Consider the following 18,561-nt stretch of genomic DNA (forward strand, 5'->3'; position numbering starts at 1 on the left):
GACTGGAGCATATCACATGTAGGTTGACCAGTCCAGAATGATCTGGCTCTGACTAGGAGCAACCCTTTAAGACCTGCCAGTAGGCATGGCTCCACTCTCAGCCAATCTCAGCCATCCTATACTACAATATACACGTCGGTGATAGAATCCGTACTATTGCATATACATAATATTTTCTCCCCTAAATTATATCCACCCCCCACTAACTACCCCCAAAGAAACAGAAAGAAAGAGGAGATCAATTCATGGAACAATCAACCGGTCGCCATGTTTGGTGTGACCCCAACAAAGGGAGAGAAAAAATAACAACTACATATTTAGGCCCATATATTTCAAATATGGGCTCCACACCTTAACAAAAAAGGAATAATTATTACATAAATTATATGTTGTAGCAGCGGCTACATGCACAGAAATACACCACAGGACACAGTGGAGGTTTCAGTCGAACTGCTCTATTTGAATTTTGTGCGTCCCCCTTTAAGGCCAACGGGAGTTCTGCCTTGCATGGCGGTGATGTCATCACATGGCCTGGGGCAACAGCTGCAGCCTGAGCCACCAGGTAATCTGCAAGCCCCAACGGTGCCATCTTCCTGCAGCTGTTCGGCCAGGACGGTGGTACATGGGGAGCCGGTTCACTACCAGAGATGTGCGCCACCACAGTGTTATCTTTTCCAGATACAAGACCTCATTTCCAAATGCCACCATTGAATACTTAAATCAGTCTCATTTTTCCAGGTAATTGCCAAACATTTTCTCACCGCAGCTAGTGCTAATCTTAAAAATACAATTTGAAACTTACCCAATTTTAATTCCAAACTCAATTTTTTAATATAACCCAATAAAAATACCACAGGATCAAGTGAAAGTTTAAATTTAAATAAACCTTTAAAAATTCCATAATTCTACTCCAAAAAGGTTTCACTGTCTCGCACAACCAAACAGAAGGTAAAAAGGAGCCAACTTGTTTACGACATTGAAAACATTAATCAGAAGAAATAGACTCGTATTTCTTTAACTTCTCAGGAGTTAAATAGAGCTGATGTATAAAATTATAATGAACTAATCTATATCTTACATTCACTATCTTCACATATAGTCAGTCATCCAGTTGTCCTGAGAAATTGAGATAGACAAATCTTTTTCCCACTCAGTTCTCACTTTATAGACATCCAACTTATACAGTTTGTGCTGTAATAAGGTGTACATTGTAGAGGCTACCACAGTATAGCGACTAAAGTAACACATACACATACACGCCAGATTAGTCAACTCAAAACTGACTTTATTCAGGTTTTACAACCTTATTTTATACCCCGCATGTCCCGGGCTCCATGGGACAAGGCGGGACGTTGCTACTGGAGTGTTTTTGATCCATGGGACCGGCAGGTTTAAATTGATCCTTGCAAGTGTCCCGCGCCTTCCAGCAGGAAACACAGCGGGACAACATGCCGTTCTCCAGCACACAGTACCGCTCTGTTAGGTGTTATGTTTAGTTGTTCCGTGGCCCGCAGAACTGTGCTGGCGACAGTTCATGACACCGCGCTGCACGCTCATTCGGGCCGCTACATCACCCCCCCCCCCGAATCATCGCCGGAAACTTAAACACCAATTGTGTGTGCCTTAGGTGGACACCCATGTTGTCTGGGGTGGGGGCATTGAATGGGTGAAGTGGGATCTACATGGGCAGGGTTGAGTCTGTCTACACTAAACAACTATGAATGCCCCCCAATGTCCAAAGTAAATACAACCCCGTCCTTCTTAATCACGCAGAAAGGGCCCTCATATGGTCATTGTAACGGCGCTCCTGGGACCTGTCTGCATACAAAATCAGTGTCTAGGAGCATTGGGGGCGCATGTTGTTTAGTGGTTCCATGCCAGTTGGTAGGAACAGGTTTGCTGAGAGTGATACCACGTTGAAACTGCTGAAGGACATCCAGTTGCGAAATGAATGTCCCCTGGAACTGTAAGGAATGTACCATAAACCATCTCTGCAGATGATGCAGACAAATCCTTCTTTGGGGGCATGCGCACTCTCAGTAGAACCCATAGCAACTCATCGACCCAATTGTGTCAGGCCTTAAGTGCAGACTTGAGTTGCTGGTGGAAATGTTCCACAAGGCTGTTGCACTGTGGATGGTATGCCATGGTGTGGTGCAGGTGTGGGCCACAAAAGTGCACAAAGGCAGTCCATCATGCAGAGGTGAATTGTGCTTGAAGTGTGTTGGGACACCAAATCTAGCAATCCAATTGACAATGAATGCCCTAGCACGTTACAGTGTCACTGGATGGCAACTGCGTGGCCTCTGGCCAGCGCGTGAAACAGTCCACCATGGTTAGAATGTATCTCATGTTTTGAGAGACTGGCAATGATCCAACCAGGTCCACATGCACGTGTTCAAACCTCCTGTGTACCGTTGGAAAAGGCGGAAGAGGTGCCTTGGTGAGCCACTGAATTTTGGCCGTCTGGCGCATGTACGTGCCCATTGAGCGACATCTTTTTTTGGTCCATGCCATATGTATTTATTTGACATTAGCTTGACTGATGTTCTGATGGACGGATGAGACAAGCCGTGTATCTGGTCAAAAAGCCATTGCCTCAATGATGCCTGAATCAATAGTCTAGAGTAGCCCAAAGACATGTCACAAACTAGGGTTGGGTTGCCCAGTTGTGGCGCCACCCGTTGTATGTCCAGGTTAGTAATGGCCGTACAGTATGCCTGAACATCGGGGTCTATGGCCTGTACAGTTGGTCTGGTCAGCATATCTGTGACGAGATTGTCTTTTCCTGAAACATGGCGTACATCTGCTGTGAATTCTGAAATGTATGATAAGTGACACTGCTGTGGATCTGCTATTTTGCTGAAGGCAACAATGAGTGGCTTGTGATTTGTAAACACAGTGAAATTCCAACCTTCCAAAACATATCGGAAATGCCGTGTGGCTAGATACAATGCCAACAGCTCCCAATCAAACATACTATATTTCACTTCTGCTAGCCTTAAATGTCGGCTGAAGAAAGCAAGGGGTTGGAAATGGCCATTGACGTACTGGTCAAGAACTGCACTCACGGCCATACTCGAGGCATCATTGCTAAGCCCCAAGGTATCCTCAGGATTAGGATGGGCGAACATTGCTGCTTTGGTCAAAGCTTCTTTGGCAGTCGTAAATGCAACCTCTGCCTCTGATGTCCAGGTAACGTGTCTTGGTGGAGAGGATCTGAAACAGTGGTCGAAGAATGTCAGCAGTTGTGGGAATAAACCGGTGATAAAAGTTTATCAGGCCCAAAAATTTCTGCAGTCCTTTAACAATGGTAGGTTTGGAAAAAGCACGGACTGCGTCAAATTTGCTGGATAAGGGAAATATACCCTCGGCTGTGATCTTGTGTCCTAGGAAGTCAATGGTGGATCTGCCAAATTGACATTTGCAAGACCGAATTCCTCTAGCCGTTGGAAAAGGCGGCACAAATGCAGCTGGTGATCTTGTTCAGTCTGACTGGCTACGAGGACGTCATCCAAGTAAATGTATGCAAACTCCAAATCCCTGCCTAAAGCCGCTGGAAGGTTTGAGCAGCGTTTTTCAATCCAAACGGCATTCTAAGAAATTCAAAAAACCAGAAAGTGGTAATAATTGTTGTTTTAGGGATATCATCCTATGGTTAGGTATCTGATGATATCTCTTGACCAAATCAACCTTGGAAAAAATGTGACAATGGTGTAGATGGGCAGCGAAATCCTGTATATGAGGAATCAGGTACCTGGCGGGTGTAGTTACATCATTGTGCCTACGGTAATCACCGCAGGGTCTCCATTCACCTGTCTTTTTGGGTATACCATGTGTAATGGTGATGCCCAAGGACTGTTGAATGATACCCAACTCCTCCATTGCCATATACTCCGCCTTTGCTTGCAGCAGTTTATCAGGTGGAAGATGGCGAGCTCTGGTATGAATCGGTGGGCCTGAAGTGTCTATGTAATGACACAATTCTCCAGCGAAGCTCCATGTTCCTCAGCCTGGAGTGAAGCAGGGTCTCAAAGATGGCCAAAGAGAGCAGAGAGCACATGGCACCTTTAGAGTGCTGGAGGGTGCAGCCCAGATCATTAGCAGAGATCCAATGGCTTGGTGCCAGGAGAGTTAAACCTAGTACAACAGCCTCCCAAGGCCAAGTACAAGCAGGGTGCAGAGTCCAGTCCAGGTAATTTACATGGCACCAACAGCAAAGTGTGCACTGATGAGGTGGGGGCAGAACCAAACTTTGATTGGCAGTTGACATGTCCGCTGACTCAATAGAGGCCAGTGCTGTTATGTGACAACCACGACCCTTCCCAATCCAGGTGGGGAGATGGAGGAAAGAGTGAGACAGACACGGGGGTGAATGGAAAATGGAGGTCAATGCCAATGCCCTCTGATTGGAGGATGCCCTGACAGAAGATGAGTTGTTCCTCCAATTTGTGCCTGGCCTCAGTCTGGCAGTGCATGAGACAACGGACAGACACGTCGTTGTGGGAATGGAGTGTGAGATGCCAGATCCACGCTGTGGTGGCCGACAGAGCTGAGGCACTTGGCTGTGAAAGAATAGGTTTGATGAATATGCTTAACAGTCATTGGTTTCACGAATGAAAATTTTAGGAAGGGGGCTGTCCACTTCTGGGCCCCTCTCTGTGGGGAGCAGGCAGTGCAGTCCCTAGAGAAGGAAGCTTGGTCATCAGATGACCCACACACCTGAACCGCCTGCACACAGGATTGGAACAGGTCCTTGGGCCGTAGGTGTTACACTGGAATGTCCTTCTCCCTGATGGATGGCCCGACAAGGTGGATGAGCTGCGTCGGCCTGGATTTGGAGCCAGAGTTGTCCTTCTCTTAAGATGCCTGCCAATCAAGGCTAACGAGCCCAGCCTATCTGCCCAATTATACCCGCCGGATACTCGGTTGTGCCCTGAACATAGCAAACTCAGTGGAAATGGGGGCGGGGGTGGGGGACACCGACAGGAAGATGTTGCTCCTAGTGTAGGAGAGGCCATTTGCAGTGACCTCCTGCCTGGCAAGCCAGACAGCACCAATCACTACACCAAGAGAAGCACGGTATTACACGTGCACTTTCCTTGGGTGAGCAGGACGTCAGACCAGACTTCACCCGTCCACTTAACAAAGCGTTACTAAATTAGGTGAGAAAGTACAGTAGCCACCTGTAAGATGGTGGGAACGTAATTGCCTTCTAAACATGACCTTCTCTGTGCTGTACTGAGATAGTAACTAACTCCACAAAAATATAAGCAAAGATAAATAAACTAAAGGTAAGGGCACCAACGTCCTTTCTTTCCGTTTGTAGAGACTTCGGGAATCACCAGATGTGTGAAAGTTGTAGGGTCTCTTCAGTCTGCCCAAAGGTGTACAAAATATGGCGAACACTCCAAAAGCTTTGAGTTGGGGCTCTGCTACGGGTCCAGAGGACCCCAAAACCCAGCAGCCATAGAAATTCACCAGGACAAATGGTAACTTAAACAAAGTTACTTTTAATTTTCTTTAAACATAAAAACAGGATCAAACTTTAACTTATTACTATTAACTTAACCCCCTTCTAAGTTCTTTGATTCACAGTCCGATCTCACTTCTCACTCCTCCAAGTTCACTGGGATCAGGCAATTCTCAGACTGTGCACGGAATTTAACATTTATGAATTTTCACCAGGTTCTGGTGCTGAAAGGTAAATGGTTACTGCTCAGGAAAGTTTTTGTTGGTTTCAGAAAGAAATTTGTTGCTTGTTGGACACACGCAAACGGATTTCCTTCAATCAGCCACTTCAGTGTCTTGCCGAAGAAACTTGCCCCATCAGAGGTTTTCTAAATGATAACCTCTTCTTTCAGGTCACTGCAGAGTTTCTCTTGTTTCCCTTATTTCAGCCATTTCCTCTTGTAAAGACCTCAAGGGCCAGCCATTTCCTCTTGTAAGGACCTCAAGGGCTTTGAACGGGCTGAACTCAGAACTCACAACCTATCTTCAAAATGAGGTTTTCAACAAGCTTCCAAAAGCCACTGCAGAAGTCAGTTCCCTCTCACTCTCTCTTAGAGAAAGCCTGTTTGGTCTCCTCTCTCTCTCTGCTTGCAAAACCCACATAACCTTCTTAAAACAGCAAACTGCAACCAGACAGATTGCTGGCACCGGAATAAGTTTCTGCCTGGCCATCTGTTGCTTTCAAAACAATAGTCCATTTATTCCCCAATCTCACTCCAATTAACACCTACTTATGAAGTCTCTGTAAAGTTTCTGTAAAGTTACTGTGGACATGAAGTCGCTCTTTCACCAAAGCTCTTGCATTTTAAATGAAATGTGTTGTTACTCTATTTGTGGTGTCCTACAGTGAACCCTCATAATCTTTCTCTTTTAAAAATATATTTACATATAATATGAAATATAATATACCCCATAACGGGCTCAGTGCAGAGAATGAGTTACTGAATTCTTTCTTTATACCCCTTCTCCCACTAGTGTAATCAAGGTTAAATAACGAAACTGTTGTATGTTTCATTGGTTCTGCCATGTTGTGCTGTTTGTTTTATTACGGTGTGGGCTGACTTTAACATTGGTGTAGTTGGCAGGATCTCACTGGGACAAAGGTCTCTTCAGAATGAGTAAGAGGCCACCAGCATTTGGAACACTGGAGGGAGGATGAAGAGGATGCCTTCAGATGCATTGTATCTGCCTCCCCACCCCAGTTTACGGGAACACGGTGGTCCCTCATCCAAAGTTGATCTGGTTCCCTGTCGAGATCCAGAAAAGAACCAGGATAGGTAAGAAGACAACGTGTACAAGTCTGTGGAATATATGGTATAAGGTTACGTGTGACTACAGTGGTTATACAGGATTGCCTGAGGTTACATTTTAATTCAACGGGTTGGCCAGAGACGCCTGGTTAATTTGTAAGTCGGCAGGAGATTATGGATAAGACTGATGGGGGAACCCTGGTACAACAAAAGTGTTATTTGTATCCAAAACATGGTTGTCAGTGGCATTAACAAATCAACTGGGTAATGAGGCATGGCCAGTCCAGGGGCGGGGGGTGGTGGGGGTGAAACATGGTCCATAGCAGAACAACTACTATGGGAGAAAAGCAGAGAAAGGATGAGAGCAGAGTGAGGCACTAACAAAATGGTGATTTTTAAAAAAATTACCGGTGACTGGATGTCAGACATGGCGACCCTATTCTTGCAGTGATGAGGAACCGAATGGTTCCTTGTGGGCAAGACCACCCCCATATGTCCCGTCCCCCCCGCCCCGCCCCATCTCTTGCTGGTTACTAGGAGTAGCTGAATGAGGTTTCAGCCTCAGTTTTGATGGAAAATAGTGAAAATTAGTTCTGAGGTTGAGCCCCATATATGTTCTGGTTGTTATAGTTTACATAGTTAACAAATAAGTTTTATTTCTGTCGGGAATGCTTATGCAGACGTAACTGTAAAAACTGTTGCTATAAACGGCCTTGCCTGCCAGAACTGCTTGTAAATAGAACAGTCTTGCCTGATGTAGTGTAACTTCAGGGGGACGCCCCTTCCTCTGTGATTAAACCCTGGAAACAGCGGGGTTTGTGCCAGAGATCCAGAAACTGAGTTATGCACCACATAACTGGACAAATTGCTGGACAATTTGTGGGCCTGATGTAATTTTTACCTGTACTAATTAATTTTAACACATTTGGGCAAAGATGGAATGGGAGCAGTAGCACACTAATTTGGGAAAACAGTGCAAGGTAAGACACAGGAATGTATTACTGGACGTTTCTGATTATCCAAAACACTCGGGACGGGACGAATATCGGTTAACTGTATTTTCTGGAGAGCTGATCTAGAGCCCAGTTTAAGCAGCAGAATACTTGTGTTGGCTGTCATCAATACCCCCCTCCCCCCCAACCCTCCCCACCACCGTTGCCGAACCTGCCCGGCCCGAGGTCCCTGCTCCCATCCCTGACAGCTTCTCATCAAAAAAAAAATCCCACTAACCGACTCTATTAAAAAAAATCTGAGCAGCTTATCCTGAGGGTTACATATATTTTGTAGCTTTTGATTCATTCTGTGAATCAAAGAACAAGAGTAAGACTAGATCTCATCTGGAAAAGTGAATACACGTCCTTATCCCTTTATCCATGATTCCACAAATCTCCAGAAACCATTTTATCCTGCATGTATAGTACATTTTTGGGTGTTCTATGGAGAGGGAGAATACAGCTCGGGCGGACGAGCGGGGAGAGAGCAGCCAAGCCAGACCAGAAGGAGGCAGGCAAGGGTGCAGTGGGGCAAACCTATTTTTGTTTACAGTGTGGGATCAGTGACCATTGTTGGAGGTCTCGAGTCTTTCCATTTGAATAAGACGGCTCTTCTTGCCAACAATGTAGAGAAGACCACAACCGTGTTGTGCAGACACAGAAAAATTCCTTATGTCTGGGTCAGTTACCTCAAAAAGAGCACTTACTGTATTGGGTTGTAGCTTCACCTGAAATACAGTTGAAAAGATATTAAAAATTTCTTTCCAATAAATTTCTAAGGATTAACAAGACCAAAATGCATGTGTCAATGGAGCAATATCAGATTTGCATCTGTCACAAACAAGTAGGGATAATATAAAGGTACAAGCCAGCTTATCTTTGGACATATGAACACGATGCACCGCTTTGAATTAGATCAATGAATGTCGGGCACATATTGAAGATGTATTCACCAGTTTAAGGATCTTGTCCCATAGATCCTCCGTTAAGGACCTTGCAAGTTCCAATTCCCAAGCCTTTTTGACACCAATAGTCCTACCCGTTCTTGCAAAAACAATGCAATTTAGAACATTTTAGGATTTAAATGTTAAGTTCCAAAAGATATTTATAGGCTACGATCATAATCGTAAGATTTAGTGTTGCTCTGGAATTGGGCTGTCTCTCTCCAAGTTGATGTCACTTGATTCGTACAAGGCCACTTTCAACCTTGCCTAGAGGAAGGGGAGGGGGGTTGAAATTTTTCTTTCTGGGGGTTTTTGTTCTTGTTAAATCTTAATTTCCTGTCATGATTGTGCTCCAGCTTTCCTTATTGTATAATATTTAATTTTTTTCTGAATCTTGTAGCACATTATTCATCATTTATATTGTAAAACATCAATAAAAATATTTCAAAGAGAACATTTTATCCTCAGAACCTGGCAGATGTTTTGACAATGAAGAAAATCTCCCTCACTATCTCCCCTGTCCTGAGGAGATCCCTCACCACTTCCCCTGTCCTGAGGAACTCCCTCACTATCTCAAGGAGCCCCACCTGCCCAGTCCCAAGGAGCTTCTTCACCACCTCCCCGCTCCAAGGAACTCCCTCACCCCCTCTCCTCTCCCAAGAGTTCCCTTATCCCCTCCCCTGTCCTGCAGAGCTCCCTAACACCCCAGTCCCAAGATCCTTCACCATGCTGAGGAGCTCCCTCAACACCTTCCAAGGAGATCCCTCACCCCTTCCCTGTCCCAGAGAGCTCCCTCACTCCCTTCCCTATCCTGAGGAGATCCCTCACTGTGCTAAGGATCTCTCACACCGCCTCCCCTATCCTGGGGAGCTCCTTCAATGCCCTGCTGAGATTCCCATACCACCTGCCAAAGTATTATACGAGTCCTGCAAATATTGCTTAAAATCACATAATTTATGCATGACCTCCATGCTATTTTCTCCAACCTCTACCAAACGATAAATGCTGTGGTTAAGTACACTCACTGTGCATTATTGCCCAAAGAACATGAGGATCAATGTGCATTCAATCTACCTCAGGGGCTTTCAATCATTTTCTTTCCACTCACATTCCACCTAAGCCAGAGGTGCTCTGTGATTGGTGAGGGATAAAAGTGGGATGTGAATGGGATGGGAAGGTTGAGAACCCCTGTTTTAATTGTCTCTCATTGACTTGCTATTGCAGGGTTTCAGAACTCCAAAGGATACGGGCCAGTGACAATTTTTCTCAAGCAAAATATTTCAGGAACAATCGGGTCTAGAGCAGTGATTCTGAATCTTTCCTTCCCGCTCACATACCACCTTAAGCAACCCCTCACAGAACACCAATGGCATCGGAAATACTTAAAGTGGGATGAGTGGAAAGAAAAAGGTTGCGAACCACTGATCTAGATCCATGATCTAGATACATCGTCTGTATCTGTGAGCTGCTTTTATAGCCTGTCTGCATCTATCCTGACGAAGCGTGCCCAGGCCTAAGGCAAAATTTGCACCAAGAGCTTGGACCAACCAAAACAGTTTGCTTTGTTGGCAATATACTAGTTGACAAAATATGACAGGAAATCACAAAAATAGGTTATATTCTGAAAAATGGTACATGATAGGAATGTTTAAAGGTGAATTTCGTGATCAGCAAAATCCATAAGATACACCCAAAGTCTTTGTTGTCCGGTATAATCTTGTGGCAGGCATGATGTCCGCTAGCACAGACTTGAAAGGCTGAACTTCAGCCCAGTTATCAGGGAGCCTCATTTCCAGGGGACCCAGAGGGGCCTGGTAGGGAGCTCCAGTGTCCAGATCAGGCCAAGGAGAGGAGATGGAGGGAGGGAGGGGAGAGGGGCACGTTGGCTTGAGAACGAGCTGTCCACCCACCCCCCACCCCCTGGGCTGGAATTCTTTCCCTCCGCTCCCATCGCTGGTTTGTCTCTTTTTCCCACCATCCGGAGGCTGGGTGGTGGGTCCAGGATGGACAAGGAACCCTCCGTCCACCCCAGTGTTCTACCCAAGGCCGCCAAATCTGTCCATTGTCTCCAGTACTAGGGCCAGGTGATCCAGGAAGGAGTTGACAGCGACACGGAGAATCCGGGCTTCGTCTGCCTCCCAGTGGCTATGGAGAGACAGAGAGAGGAGGGTCAGCGACAGGAGGTAGGCTTTAGCACAGTACAGGCCCTTTGGCCCTTGATGTTGTGCTGACCCACATATTCCTACCAAAAAAAAAACCTAAATCCTTCCTATCCTGCAACCCTCTATTTTTCTTCCCATCCATGGGCATGTCTGAGTCTCTTAAATGCCCCTAATGTTCCAGCCTCCACCACCACCCCTGATGAGGCATTCCAGGCCCCTACAATTCTCTGCGTAGAAGAACACCTCTAAACCCTTCCTTCACTTTGTACAGAAGTCCTCTGATGTTTGCTGATCCTGCCCTGGAAAACAGGAGCTGGTCGTCCACCCTTTCTACACCTCTCAGAATCTTGTCGACCTCCATCAAGTCTCCTCTCATCCTTCTACACTCCAAAGAGAAAAAGTCCCAGCTCTGCTAACCTTACCTCATGAGACTTGTTTCCCGACCTAGGCAACATCCTGGTGAATCTCCTCTGCCCCCTCTCTGTAGTTTCCACATCCTTCCTGTAATGAGGTGACCAGAACTGAACCAATTGGAATCTCACCAGAGATTTGTAGAGTTGCAACATGACCTCTCGACTCCTGGACTCAATCCCCCTGACTAATGAAGCCCAGCGTCCCACAGGCCTTCTTAACGATCCTATCAACCTGCGCGGCGACCTTGAGGATGTATGGATTTGGACTCCAAGGTCCCTCTGTTCATCCACACTGTTCAGTAATCGACCATTAACCCTGTACTCAGCCTTCTGGTTCATCCTTCCAAAATGCATCAACTCACACTGATCCGGATTGAACTCCATCTGCCACTTCTCCACCCAACTCCGCATCCTGTCTAAATCCTCTTGCAACCTTCGACCACCTTTATTCAGCTCCATCAACAACTCCTCCAACCTTCGTCTCATCCGCAAACTGACTGACCTGTCCTTCCGCCTCTTCGACCAGGTTATTTATAAAAATCACAAAGAGCAGGGGGGGGTCCCAGAATTCCGCTGGTCACTGGAGGGCTCCGGGTGAAGCTGCTCGAGGGCATCGGTTGAGTGTGCAGCATGGCCAGTCAAGCCCCATCTCCACCGCTGGAGTATGCCCACCATCCCAGTGGCCTCACCACCCCTCCCCCTCCTGAGGTCTTGCCAGTCGGTGCAAATCATCCCCGAGTGGTTGGGGGGGAGGGGGGAGGAGGTTGATGACAAACTGAGGGGAATACAAATGGGTTAGCACAAACTCAATGGGCAGAAGGGCCTTTCTTGTGGTGTTTCGCACTCCTCCCAAGCACAACATCCCGCATCTGACAGCCTCTCCCCAAATCAGTCAGAAGTATGTCCTCAAAAACCTTTGCCCCTCGGATACACTTATACACTTTGAACCTCCTCCCTCTCACCTGAATCCTTTGCCCAATGAATCCACTACCCTACACCACCCACCTTGTCTAGGCCCCTCCAGGGACTCTCTGCACCCTCCTGCACTCTTGCAAGTACAGTCCCAGCCTCTCCAGTCCTGGTAACAATCTCGTGAACCTTTCAACCTGGAGACACGGGAGCAGAAATGGGCTATTCAGCCCATCGGGTCTGCCCCACTGTTCAATCATGAGCTGATCTGTTCTCCCACTTGGGCCCCCCCTGGCCTTCTCCCCATAACCTTCGATGCCCTGGCTAATCAAGAACCTCTCCCTTAAATACACCCAATGACCCGGCCTCCACATCCACCCGTGGCCACACATTCACTGCCCCCCTCCGACTGAAGAAATTCCTCCACATCTCTGTTCCCTGCAATCCTGAGGTTGTGCCCTGTTGTCCTCGACTCTCCCACCATGGGGGAAAACAAACTTTCTCTATTTATTCTGTCCATGTCTTTCAACATTCAAAATGTTTCAATGAGATTTCTCCTAGATTCCAATCGATCAAACACTCCCCGTATGGTATCCCTTTCATTCCTGGAATCATCCTTGTGAACCTCCTCTGGACCCTCTCCAATGTCAGCACTTCTTCAACAGGGAGTCCGAAACCACTCACAATGCTCCAAGTTTGGCCTCCACGATGTCTTGACAATCTTTACCATGACTATCTGAACTCCAGCACTCAGTACTCGACCTATGAAGACCAATGTTGCAAAATGATCTCCAGTATTTGTGTAAGACGGGGGTGGTCAATCCCCATTTTCGTAGAAAGAATGGTGATTTTTTTCCCCCCAAAATTTAGACATACAGCGTGGGGACAGGCCCGTCCGGCCCATGAGTCTGTGCAGCCCTCCCCCCTCCAGTACGTTTCAAATGGTGGGAGCCCCCCCGGGGAAAACCCATGCAGACACGGGGAGAACATACACACTCCTTACAAACAGCATGGGGATTCGGACCCTGGACGCTGACCCTGTAACAGTATTTTGTTAACCATACCAAAGTCCTGAAATAACTCATTAAAATCTGCAGACACAAAAAAGCTGGAGAAACTCGGCAAGTCAAATAGTGTCTTTAATGTATTTTTACCTTTGCTACATAAAATACACTGTTTGACCTGCTGAGTTTCTCCAGATTTTGTCCATTTTTACTGAGACCTGAAACGTCACTTAGATATCTTCACCTCCTGGAGACACTGCAAGACCCCTCCAGCACCTCCTTTACCCAACCTACTCACCCCAGAAGTGTGCAGTCTTCCACGCTCAGGGTCCTGCTGATGCCCCCTTTCCGATGCTCGGCATCTGGGCTGAGTGATCTCAAAGCAATCCGTGCCTCCCGCTCCGAGGGGAACGGAATGCTCAGGTGACTGGGGGGGGCGGGGTCTTCCGTTAAGGAGAGATGACAGAACATGAGGGAGAGGTGCAGATTACACAGGCAGTTGGGGGCCTTACCCTTTCCTATACTCCCAGGGGCCTGGCTGCACTTCAGATTTATTGTCAGAGTGCACATTCAACCCTAAGATTCTTTTTTCCTGCGGGCGCGGCAGAATTACCACTTATCGGTAGTGCAAAATAAACCGTACACTGTAAACAGATAAAGAAATGTGAACAAACTGACTGTACAAATACAGAGAGAATGAAAATATTGGGCAGTTATTATAGCGGTTAGCGCGACGCCTTCACAGCGGCAGCGATTGGGACTTTGGTTCGAATCCCGCGCTGTCTGTGAGGAGTTTGTATGTTCTCCCCGTGTTTGCGTGGGTTTTCCCTGAGGGCTCCGGTTTCCTCCCACCGTTCGAAATGTACCCGAGGTTGAAGGTTAATTGGGCAGCACCAGCACGCAAACCGGAAAGGCCCCTGTAACTGCGCTGTACGTCTAAATCAATAAAAGTGCAAAAGTACGAGTCCTTAAATGAGTCCCTGATTGAGTTTGTTGTTGAGGAGTCCTGATGGTTTCTCTCACACACCTTGGAGCTGAAGCTCCCTTCAACCAGCCAGAGCAGATTGAAGGCAGGAAATCCTGCCGTGAGTGACACACCTCCTTATGCCCTATGTTAGACCTCTACTTGCAGGGGCTCAAGTTCAAAGATATTGTCAGTCAGACTATGTACATGATTTCACAGATAACCCTGAGACTGGCATAGGGAATACAAAGTGGGATGTGAGTGGAACGAAAAAGGTTAAGAACCACCATTTTAATTGTCCCTCATTGACTCGTTATGTGCACAATTTCATAACTCCAAACGAAATGGGCCAATGACAATTTTTCTCAAGCAAAATATTTCAGTGACAATCGGGTCTAGAGCAGTGATTCTCAACCTTACCTTCCCACTCACATCCAACCTTAAGCAATCCCTTACTAATCACAGAGCCCAATAGCATAGGGAATACTTAAAGTGAGATGTGAGTGGAAAGAAAAAGGTTGAGAACCACTGTTTAGAGCAGGGGTCGGCAAAGTGGTCTATATTGACCCCTGTGTGGTGGGGGGGGGGATGTTGAAGGGTCAATGGGACCATCCATGGCTAGGCTATAGAGAAATTTATCATTGATAATGTTTACTTATTTATTTTACATGCTTGGGGGTCAATGAGAAAGCAAGGATTCCATGGAGAGGTTGATGGGTTTGCTGACCCCTGGTTTCAAGAGTAGATGGGGGGGAGGGGGGAAATTAGGATTTTATATATATATATATATATATATATATATATCTCTACCACATGTATTGTTTTTTTTAATATATAATTCATTATTAATTGAAATGTGATTGTGATTTTAAAATTTTTAAATATTCAAAAAAAATGGTATGAACGACAATCGAGACTTGATATTCCATTGTTGAGAGATTGTGTTGTTTGGATTCCTTTGCAAATCAAAAATTAAAAAAATATGTAGTGGAATTGGGCAATAAATGCTGGGCCTTGATTAGAGTGAAAGGAAATAAAACTATTTGTTCTTTCCAGTGAAGCATAAAGGAATTGAGCCGTTTATAAAAAACTACAATTCCCAGCATGCTCCAGGACACCCGGGTCAGCATCACCCACAGTTCCCAGGACAGAGCTTGCGTGCATGCATCTTCAACAAAGCGCCTCCATTTCCCAGCTGGCGTTGCGCGCCGCGGTTCACGGTCAGCAGGAGGGTCGCTTTCTTTCGTTTCTCCGTGGCGGGTCGCCGGTTAACTGCTCCCCAACCTCTTCCTCCTCCTCCTCCTCCCCCACTCTCCTCCCTCCCCCCCCCCCACCCTTCTTCTCCCTCCCCCACCCCTCCCGCTCGGCGGCAGAAAAAAAATATCCGAAAGGATACACGCGCAACCGGGGCCCGCCGTTGGCGACGGCCGTCATCTTGGAAGCGACCACTTCCTGCGGACGGGGAGGGGGGGTGCTCTTGGGCGAGATGGGAGATACCACCTGGAGTGGAGAAGAGGGGTGTTGGTAGACACTACTGAGCGGGATGGAGGAGGGTGTCCAGAACATGCCATTGGAGAGTGGGGGGGGGGGGGGGGGTGGAATGCAAGCTGGGCAAACACAGCACCAGCCCTTCGGTACTCAATGCCGTGCATTCCCGCCAAAATAATCCTAAACCCACCCTGCCCCCGGGGCTGAAGAGTCAGTCCCGTTCTCAGACCTGCACAAGGTAACAGGAGCAGAAGTAGGCCATTCAGCCCATGGACTGCACTCCATCATTCTAATCATGAGCTCCATAGACAAGAAAACCCAGTGAAGGCTGAGGAATGTTCATCTGCCAACCATCCCCGTCCTCACCCCATCCCCAACACCCATTCTCACCCCATCTCCCAATCTTCGCTCCATCTCCCATCCTCACCCCATCTCCCACACCCCCGTCCCCCAAACCCTGTTCTCGCCCCATCCCCAGCACCCCCCCCCCCCACCCCTGTCCTCACTACATCTCCCACACATTCTACAGAGGGTGTATCGAGAATATCCTGTGCAATTGCCCGGTTTGGAGCCCCTCAGACCGCACGACCCTGCAGAGGATGGTGAAGCCAGTGGAAAAGATCTTCCTACCACAACTGACGTCGACAACCCTCTATGCAGGCACTCCTCATGACAACTGCTCTCTTCTGCAATCAGGTAGGAGGTACCATCGCTCTCGGGCCCTGACGTCCATATTGGAAACAATTTTATCCCCCAGGCCATCACCTTAATATTTCATTGAGTTTTAACTTCTATTGTGTCTCTCTGTGGAGCTCAGCCCTGTCATATCAAAGGGCCCATGAAGGGTCAGGGGGTTGTAAGGGATACTGGAATGTGAGGAGTTAAGCAAGTGCTCATTAGAAATGAAGTATTATGGGTTAAATCAGGGTGAAGGGATGCTGGAATGGGAGGAAGGGTTATAAAAGTATAATAAAATAAGGATCTTCAAAACAGGATAGCAAGTAGATAGCTTTAGCAAGTCTTGGGGATTGATTAATGAGTAAAGAACAAAGACATGATATTTCCTGGCTAACAAGTTTGCAGGAAGGCACATAAACTGATAAGAAGTTAGAATCCACGTGGGCAGAATTACCTAATGCTAAACCAATCCAGGAGGCAGAAGAATGTTAGGGGGAAGGTATCTCTGTACTGAAATGAAATGTATAAAAGTTGGGTCAGCCTCAGTATCTGTGTGTATTCCCAGGGTAAGGGGAAGCACCCAACTTTGCATTGTTGTAATAGTATAATAAAAGTTCTTTGTTCTCCATTTTTGTCTCGAGCAAATTCTGTGAAGGTACTTCTGTTTCTCACAGGGTCTATCATGGACAGAGGGGGGAAATGGACAGGTAGTCGCAAGCCCAGCACCAGACATATCTGCCCCACTGTTCCCTCTGCTCGTCCCGCCCCTTGGCACCTGTGACCACAAGGAGGTGCCCTACGCGCCCACACCACCATTTGGGGCCCAAATAGGCCTTCCAAGTGAAGCAAAAAACTTCCCTTGTGTGTGCACGGGAGCCATCCGGTGCTCCCGATGTGGTCTCTTCTGCATTGGGGAGACTGGGAGATCACTTTGCCGAGCACCTCAGTTCCGTCTGCATCAGGGCTGGATATCTCCCAGTGGCCAACCAATTCCGTGCTCCACTCTCATGCTGACGTCTGTCCATGGCCTCGTGTACTGTCCCACCAAGACCACCCGGAGTAGTGGTTGGCGCAATGCCTTTACAGCGCCAGCGATCGGGCTTTGAATCTTATGCTGTCAGGGGTGTCATTCTTCCCCGAGATTCATTTCCTCCCCCCGATTGAAACATACTGGGGGTGTAGGTTAATGGGGAGTAATTAGGTGGCACAGGCCTCGTGGGTCAAAAAAAGCCCTGTTACCATGTTGTCCGTCTACACTGGATTTTCTGTCAGGCCGCTCTCCAACCGGATGGTATTGTCGTCTCCAGGCTCTGCTGACCCACTCCCCATTTTCCCTCCCTTCCCCATCCCCTCCGACTCTCCACCCCCTAATCTCTGTTCACAGAGCCCCCCCACCACATTCCCTCCATCCCTGATCCACACATGACCTCCTGCCTGTGGGACCACACTCCTGCTCCTCCACCATTTTGTTCAGGTGCCTGTCGACATTTTGCTCATCCCTTGAAGAGGATCAAGCCTGGAATGTCAGTTCTGTGTCCTTGATGCATAAAGATCATTCTGAGTTTCTCCAGCTTCGACCCTGGTGTCCACAGACTCTCATGACCGTGATATTTTATGATTAAAATCCCCCCCCCCCTTGTGGAATAAAAGGTTAACATTTCATAATAATAAAAGTAGACCTTGTTTAAAATAAATTTGCCCAGCTGGAGGCTGTGCTCGGTGTCGTGAGCATGTTTAAGGTGTAGAAGTTTGTGATGGTAGAGGCTAGCTTTACTCAGTACCACAAAAGAAGTCAGGCTGGGAAAGATGCATGTTTTCAGACCAGCCAACCTTCCAAAATTTATCACTTCTTCCCAGCCGAGCCCCAGGACCTTTGAGGCCTCTTTAACGTAGCAGCGCTGACCACCTACCGGTCCCTCTCTCTCTCCACCCCCACCACAACCCCCTCTCCCACCCACGACCCCTCTGCCTGACCCCTCTCCCCTGACTCCCTCTCCACCCAACCCACTCTCTCTCCCCCCCCGCCCCCGAGGGGGATCGCAATTAGCGCCTTGGCCCATACACAGAGGTAAGTCTCCTGACCAAAGGGCAATTTCCCCCTTCTTCACTACATGAGAGCCCTGTGTTTCTGCCCAAAAGTTTCTCCCACTGTTGTTAACTTTAATGACTTGAGATTAGGATGAGACCAGCCATTGATAGGTGTTAATTGAAGACCGGACTTCCAGACTTCTGTTCATTTCTGTGGG

At 47.4% G+C, this 18,561-nt stretch overlaps 1 protein-coding gene across 2 annotated transcripts; it reads right to left on the minus strand.

Annotated features, from left to right (window-relative positions):
- Positions 1-10,298: 10,298 nt before the first annotated feature.
- Positions 10,299-15,646, minus strand: LOC138759168 (L antigen family member 3-like). Of its 2 annotated transcripts, XM_069929183.1 has the most exons (4): positions 15,546-15,646; positions 13,484-13,612; positions 12,866-12,943; positions 10,299-10,842 (listed from the first exon to the last, which is right to left on the minus strand). In XM_069929183.1, exons 1-4 carry the CDS (start codon positions 15,581-15,583, stop codon positions 10,734-10,736), a joined length of 354 nt encoding a protein of 117 aa, XP_069785284.1. In that variant the 5' UTR covers positions 15,584-15,646; the 3' UTR covers positions 10,299-10,733. The 2 variants fall into 2 exon arrangements, with proteins under 2 accessions (XP_069785284.1, XP_069785285.1); XM_069929184.1 differs by lacking the exon at positions 12,866-12,943.
- Between the last annotated feature and the right edge of the window lie 2,915 nt (positions 15,647-18,561).

The sequence above is a fragment of the Narcine bancroftii genome, chromosome 3 (genome assembly GCF_036971445.1).
Source record: "Narcine bancroftii isolate sNarBan1 chromosome 3, sNarBan1.hap1, whole genome shotgun sequence".
In the NCBI taxonomy this organism is placed as follows: domain Eukaryota; kingdom Metazoa; phylum Chordata; class Chondrichthyes; order Torpediniformes; family Narcinidae; genus Narcine; species Narcine bancroftii.

What these genes read in the sequence shown, in the direction of transcription:
- LOC138759168 (XM_069929183.1), bottom strand. Translation starts at nt 15,583, where the DNA reads ATGACGGCCGTCGCCAACGGCGGGCCCCGGTTGCGCGT. An exon ending in GAAGACTGCACACTTCTGGG is followed by an intron (nt 12,944 to 13,483) that starts GTGAGTAGGTTG and finishes TGGTCTTCATAG; the next exon opens with GTCGAGTACTGAGTGCTGGA. An exon ending in GAGGCCAAACTTGGAGCATT is followed by an intron (nt 10,843 to 12,865) that starts GTGAGTGGTTTC and finishes GTCTCTCCATAG; the next exon opens with CCACTGGGAGGCAGACGAAG.